At 44.9% G+C, this 7,813-nt stretch overlaps 1 protein-coding gene across 1 annotated transcript in view; it reads left to right on the top strand.

The window, feature by feature from the left end:
- The first annotated feature begins 3,539 nt into the window (after window positions 1-3,539).
- Window positions 3,540-7,813, top strand: part of ZNF804B (zinc finger protein 804B) — a 519,540-nt gene continuing 515,266 nt past the window's right edge. Inside the window, exon 1 of the mRNA XM_075316837.1 lies at window positions 3,540-4,319. Coding sequence (XP_075172952.1) covers window positions 4,209-4,319 — 111 coding nt within the window. The 5' untranslated portion in view covers window positions 3,540-4,208. The remainder of the gene's footprint in view (window positions 4,320-7,813) is intronic.

Raw genomic sequence — 7,813 nt, 5'->3', positions numbered from 1 at the left:
CGTTTTTTCGTGCGGCAAATAAAAACGCATCGCACCGCATTCGGCCGATGCGGCGCATTTTTAAATGCATGCCTGTGGCGGCCGGATGCGGCGCGATGCGGCAAAAACTGCATCTGGCCGCCGCATGCGGATTGTGCCACTGCACATGCTCAGTAGCATGCCGCAAGCGGCAAAAACCGGACGGGCCGCATGGGAAAAACCTATGCAAAGGATGCGGTGTTTTCACCGCATCCGTTGCATAGCTTGCACAGCCGGATTGAGCCGCAGAGCTCAAGCCGGATGTGTGAAAGCAGCCTAAGCTGGAGAGCACTGGAGGCAGCAGTGAACCAGTAAGTGTACAGCATACACACAGTATTTTCTGTAGCGTGCCATGGCAATTTACTGTAGTGAAAACTCACCCAATACTACCGCCCTCTGGCACCCTACAACCACCCCAGCTGAGGACCTCTACATCCAGCATCTTCCCCTCCAAGATGGTCTGGGACTGGCCCTACAGACAGCGGCTGCAACAATCGGTCCAAAAGCAAAGAATTTCTGCACAAACTGTCAAAAACCGTCATGGAAGCTCATCTGCTGCTCCTGTGCCGCCCCCGTGCCAGCAGCCGGCACTGCTCGGGTCCGGACCTTCAGGGGTGGTGGTTCGAGGGTCTCCGGACCCAGGGGTCTCGCGGACACACCGAATAAAAAGGGGGACGTATATGTACGGGCTGGGCCGTATTAGGTTCGTGACGCCACCCACGGTGCGTGGTGAATTGGGACACCACCGCTGCAGTTATGGGGCGCTCGGGGGAGATGTGCAGCAAGTTGTTAATCCCTCTTTGGGCAGGGATGGTGGCTCCGGGGCCCGGTGGCTCGGTACGGAAGATAGCGACCGCAGGGGGTGCTGGTGTACTCACTGTTAGTAAAACACACGAGTCTCTGGTAAACCAAGGTGATTGTGGCCGGTGCCGCGGCCGGTTGCATTCAGGGTCCCCCACCCGGCTGGTGGTCTCTATCTCTGCCCTCTGCACTGTTTTAAGTAGAAATGACTTCCCAGTTTGAAACATAGGAGTCGGCTCCCAGCTGGATGTGGCCTAAGGAGCCGTGCCCGCAGACGCTGGCCCGTGTGATCTATGAGCCCTGGCTGTGACCTCTTATCCCTAATCAGTGGGCTGTTCTCTTCTATAAGGGACTTTGGGTGGGACAGGACCTCTAGTCCTGGCCTCAATCGGTTAATTAACCAGTCCGCTTGGTTCCGGTTTCTGGCTTCAGGGTCCGAGTACCCCCCTTGTGCTACGGTTTCCGGGTCGGTTCCCCGTGTCGGTACCGGCAGGCTACAACCCTGTCCCGGTCCACCTCGGTTCCACCGAGCCATCTTCCAGTCTCCTGCTGATGGAGACCACTGTCTGCCACCTAGCCAGAGGCACCAGGGCTCCTACCCTGGCACCGTTCAATCTGGACTTCTCCTGCTGGAGCTACACTTCGCTCCAGCCCACACTCCTCTGCAACTTGAACTCTAAAACTTATCTAAAGCTGATCTGTCTGTTTCCCGCCCCAGGCTGTCTAGACCCCTGGGTGGGTATGTCCCAACCGCCTGGTTACGCCCACTGGTGTGTCTATCTTTCCCTAAGGGGGGGTGACTAGGGTTTCAGGTTGGCTGTGTGATGCCTAATGAGGGAAGGTGTTATGCAGGGGCCTAACTGTAACTACCTGGTTTTGCCAGGGCATCACCCTCCTCGTCCTCATCGGGGGTCTCCACCTGACTGCAGGTCGTCATTGTAACTGGCTTGAGTGGGGAAATGCTCACATTCTATGATGTCTGGTAGAATGGAGAGATGTTCTCTTCACAGATGAAGTCCTGTATGGGGCAGATGGCAGACTGCTCGCGTCATGTGGGTGAGTGGTTTTCTGATGTCAACGTTATGAATCGAGTGGTCCATGGTGGTGGTGGAGTTATGGTATGGTCAGGTGATTGTTATGGACAGTGAACACAGGTGCGTTTTATTGATGCTATTTTGAATACACAGAGGTACCGTGATGAGACCCTGAGGCCCATTCCTCTGCCTCATCCTTGACCATCACCTCATGTTGCAGCTGATAACGCACGGGCCCATGCGCAAGGATCTGTACACAATTCCTGGAAGCTGAAAACATCCCAGTACTTGAATAGCCGGGATACTCACCAGACATGTCACCCATTGAGCATGTTTGTGATGCTCTGGATCAGTGTATACGACAGCGTGTTCAAGGTCCTGCCAATATCCAGCAACTGTGCTGTTATTGAATAGTAGTGGAGCAACATTACACAGGCCACAATCACCAACCTGATCAACTGTATGTGAAGGAAATGTGAAGCAAATACTGCTCACACCAGATACTGACTGGTTTTCACACCCCCAATACTGTAAGACTGCACATTTTAGAATGGCCTTTTATTGCGGCCAGCCTAAGGCATACCTGGGCAATAATCATTCTGGCCAGCCTAAGGCACACCTGTGCAACAATCATGTTGGCCTGCCTAAGGCACAATTGTGCAATAGTCATGCTGGCTAGCCTAAGGCACACTTGTGCAATAATCATGCTGGCCAGCCTTAGGCACACCTGTGTAATTATCATGCTGGCCAGCCTAAGGCAAACCTGTGCAATAATCATGCTGGTCAGCCTAAGGCACACCTGTGCAATAATCATGCTGGCCAGCCTAAGGCAAACCTGTGCAATAATCATGCTGCCCTGCCTAAGGCACATCTGTGCAATAGTCATGCTGGCCAGCTTAAGGCACACCTGCACAATAATGATGCTGGCTAGTTTAAGGCACACTTGTGCAATAATCATGCTGGCTAGCCTAAGGCACACCTGTGCAATAGTCATGCTGGCCACCTTAAGGCACACCTGCGCAATAATGATGCTGGCTAGCCTAAGGCACGCCTGTGCAATAATCATGCTGGCCAGCCTAAGGCACACCTGTGGAATAATCATACTGGCCAGCCTAAGGCACGCCTGTGCAATAATCTTGCTGGCCAGCCTAAGGCACACCTGTGCAATAATCATGCTGGTTAAACAGCATTGTGATATGCCACACCTGTGAGGTGGATCGATTATCTCTGTAAAGTGATCACTAAAAATTTAGACAAATTCGTGAACAATATTTGGGAGAAAAAGGTCTTTTCTGCACATAGAAAAAGTCTTAGATCTTAGAGTTCAGCTCATGAAAAATGGGAGCAAAAATAAGTGTTGCATCAACATTTCTGTTAATTTTATATGTCAAATATACATATACAGTATATATATGTATGCATTATCCGTATAGGTGTTATGTCTACATTTTTGTTCAGTGTATATATATATATATATTATAGTCCTTCATTGCAGTGTTGCTAAAAGAGAAAAAAAATCCGTGTTCCTTTCCACGGATTGATCCCAGGTTCTTATTCTTTTATATGCTATTTAGGGCTGAATTGATCAATGCAATAGCCAGCTGGGATGCTGCTGTTGCTGTTTCTGCCTACTGCTTAATACTGAGCAAGGGCTGGAGCTGGCAGGTAGCAGAGAGGCAGAGACAGAGGAGAGGTGGGGGTGGAGGATGGAGCCAGTCACAAAGCCCCAGCATAGCGACACAGAGACACAGAGTAGATGGAACCATGCAGACACACTGAAAGTTAACACAGCGAATGAGTGGCATTCTATGGGCACAGGATTAATGTGATGCATCTCCTCCTCTGAGCCCTGGATGTGCGAAGCCCCTCTCTGCTGCTGCACCAGGACTGCGTGCTGCTGGATGTGCTGCTGCTGGAGGCTGGAGGATTGGGCTCTGTAGATTTGGAGAGAATGAAGGGATTACATTGAAATTCCAGAAGATAAGAGATGTATGTGTGTATCTCCTGGAAGGACTGATTGCAGCAGGACACTTTGTCTGGGAGCAGCCTGGATGTGCTGGGACCACATTGCATGGAGGGAGGAAGCGGCAGCATCTGATGGGTGACAGCTGAAGCTTGATCTGTCACTTAACATTTTGGATTGTGCCACTAGGATTAGGAATATATTGTGTGCTGCCCAGAGGGAAAGTGTGAAGCCTCCTCACATCATCAGAAAGGGTTTCCCCAGCTGATCCTGCCCATGGCTGACTCCCTTCAGTCAATAATCTGAGCATTGGATGAAAGGGCTTCCTGCACTTCTAGCTAACCTGGCACCTATATGCCCTATATACCCACATATGGGAGACTGTGGAACGTATGGCGTGCTACTACCTTGTCATTAGCTCCACTCATCTAAGCAATGGCCACTTTCGTAGTATTAAAGGAGTTTTCAGGGGGCCTCTCCATAAGACTGGGACCACCATACCGGTAACGCCACCATTTAATACTGTTACCTTATTGCTTTGTTGTATGGTTATTGTATTATTGCTGATCCTCATGACTATTAGATTAACAAAAAAAAGTTGCCTTTAATTATGGAAGCCAATTGCCATTGATGGGTATAGCTTTAATTATTCTTGACCCCATCCTTTGTAATGATGGCATATGGGTGCCAAAAAAAGTTGCCTTTAATTAAGGAAGAAATATTGCCATTGATGGGTATAGCTTTAATTATTCTTGACCCCATCCTTGGTAATGATGGCATATGGGTGTCAAAAAAAAGTTGCCTTTAATTATGGAAGCCAATTGCCATTGATGGGTATAGCTTTACTTGTTCTTGAATCTTGACCCTATCCTTTGTAATGTTGGCATATGGGTGCCAAAAAAAGTAGCCTTTAATTATGGAAGCAAAATTGCCATTGATGGGTATAGTTTTAATTATGCTTGACCCTGTCCTTTGTAATGTTGGCATATGGGTGCCAAAAAAAGTTGCCTTTAATTAAGGAAGAAAAGTTGCCATTGATGGGTATAGCTTTAATTGTTCTTGACCCTATGCTTTGTAATGGCATATGGGTGCCAAAAAAAGTTGCCTTTAATTATGGAAGCCAATTGCCATTGATGGGTATAGCTTTAATTGTTCTTGACCCCATCCTTTGTAATGTTGGCATATCGGTGCCAAAAAAAAGTTGCCTTTAATTAAGGAAGAAAAATTGCCATTGATGGGTATAGCTTTAATTGTTCTTGACCCTATCCTTTGTAATGGCATATGGGTGCCAAAAAAAAGTTGCCTTTAATTATGGAAGCAAAATTGCCATTGATGGGTATAGCTTTAATTGTTCCTGACCCTATCCTTTGTAATGTTGGCATATGGGTGCCAAAAAAAAGTTGCCTTTAATTATGGAAGCAAAATTGCCATTAATGGGTATAGCTTTAATTGTTCTTGACCCTATCCTTTGTAATGTTGGCATATGGGTGCCATGTTGATCGAAAGTAGCCTAGAAGAAAAAGAAAAACACAATATCCTCAAACAAAAGGACCCCTGATCTGGGTGAGGATCTTACTGTCTGCCAAGATGTTCTCTATTCTGCAATCAATATATTACTGCTGTATTGATCTGCATTGAAACTTGCCAGTAAGGTGCCTGGATATCATTATTAATAGATACAAATATGACCAAGATGTAGATTTTATCACTGCATGCATCTTGCTAAGAAAGGCAAAAAAAAAACTTTTCTCCTATGCTTTACCTCTGTCTTTAAACATACCAAGTACTGTATATAACACATATTTACTACTATATGAAGATCTGAGACTTCCAGTGGCCTCCAGCGCCTTCCAGATAACCTAGGATTAACCTAAATTTACAGATTTCTGCCATTTTAGCCTTTGGCAGTTCCTTTTTTCAGGAAGGGGTTAACTGTTGTTGCAATTTCAAAAATATAATTGTTTGTAAATAGAATGTTGCAAACATTCCATGTATCCAGATTGTTACCTAGTGCTTTAGTGCAGCAGAACTGACGCTTTTGCCCCCATTGACGCCCCGGGTCACATGACTGGGATGCTTGAAGTGTTTTCAGATTGTATTTTATTGTTTTATTTTCCATAAATCTTTGCATTTTGCACCAATTTTGTAGCAGATGTCACGGCCATCCGAAAAATGGAAAACTGTTGGCGTAAATAAAGCGCCGGATTTGCACTTATTATTACACACCCTTTTACGCTTGCATAGTATTATGGCGGTCGTTTGTATATTATTCTCTGTTGTTTGCAAGTTTTTATGCTTAAACTTTGGCTCTGGTCTACACTAAGCCTCCCATCATAAGCCTGTGGTTTGTTTGCATGCGGTTTAGCTGTAATGTGACCACTTATAACTAATTGTACCCGCGTTTGCACGTTCCAAGTGGCACTTCTGTACGGCACGTTCTCCTTAAAGCTACTTACTACACAAGCTACACATTAGGAGTAAGCTGCTATATAAACACTACGCATCAATGGTGTCTCACAGAGTCCCTTGTTATTTTGCGCCACAGTCTGAAAAAGAGTTTTAGACTTTTTTTTTTTTTTAGACTTGACCTATCGTTTTGGAATTATTTTTTTACAAAATATTCCCACTGTACGTAAAATGTTCCATCCATACTGGTATTTGACTTGTATAGCTCTGCTACATCTGGCTGATATACGGTATATATCTACATTCGGCTATACCTATATATAATGGATAATTTCTTATTATATGTGACCACAAGCCTATTATCAACATGGCACTATGGGGTCAGGTTGTGTCCATTTTATGATATTATGGCACCATGGGGGTCAATAGTGTCTATTTTTGTGATATTATGGCACCATGGGGTCAATAGTGTCTATTTTCCGATGCACCATGGGGGTCAAAAGTGTAAATTTTCTGATATTATGGCACCATGGGGGGTCCATAGTGTCTATTTTATGATATTATGGCACCATGGGGTTAATAATGTCCATTTTTGTGATATTATGGCACCATTGGGTCAATAGTGTCCATTTTCTGATATTATAGCACCATTGGGGTCAATAGTGTCCATTTTCCAATGCACCATGGGGGTCAAAAGTGTCAATTTTCTGATATTATGGCACCATGGGGGTCAATACTGTCCATGTTATGATATTTTTGCACCATGGAGGTCAATAGTGTCAATTTCTGATATTATGGCACTATGGGGTCAATAGTGTCCATTTTATGATATTATGGCACTTTTTGGGGGTCAATAGTGTCCATTTTCTGATATTATGGCACCATGGGGGTCAATAGTGTCCATTTTCTAATATTATGGCACCAAGGGGGTCAATTGTGTCCATTTTATGATATTATGGCACCATGGGGGTCAATAGTGTCTATTTTCTGATATTATAGCACCATTGGGGTCTATGTTGTCCATTTTCTGATGTACCATGGGGGTCAAAATTATCAATTTTTTTAATATTATGGCACCATGGGGGTCAATACTGTCCATTTTATGATATTATGGCTCCATGGGGGTCAGTAGTGTCCATTTCTGATATTATGGCACTGTAGGGTCAATAGTGTCAATATCTGATATTATGGCACTATGGGGTCAATAGTGTTCATTTTATGATATTATGGCACTTTTTGGGGGTCAATAGTGTCCATTTTCTGATATTATGGCACCATGTGGGTCAATAGTGTCCATTTTCTAATATTATGGCACCAAGGGGGTCAATTGTGTCCATTTTATGATATTATGGCACCATGGGGGTCAATAGTTTCTATTTTTTGATATTATAGCACCATTGGGGTCTATGTTGTCCATTTTCTGATGTACCATGGGGGTCAAAAGTATCAATTTTCTAATAATATGGCACCATGGGGGTCAATACTGTCCATTTTATGATATTATGGCTCCATGGGGGTCAGTAGTGTCCATTTTCAGATATTATGACACCATGGGGGTCAATAGGGTCCATTTTCAGATATAATGTCACCA

Source organism: Anomaloglossus baeobatrachus, chromosome 6 (genome assembly GCF_048569485.1).
Source record: "Anomaloglossus baeobatrachus isolate aAnoBae1 chromosome 6, aAnoBae1.hap1, whole genome shotgun sequence".
Taxonomy (NCBI): domain Eukaryota; kingdom Metazoa; phylum Chordata; class Amphibia; order Anura; family Aromobatidae; genus Anomaloglossus; species Anomaloglossus baeobatrachus.
This window is presented reverse-complemented; position numbering and strand designations above follow the sequence as displayed.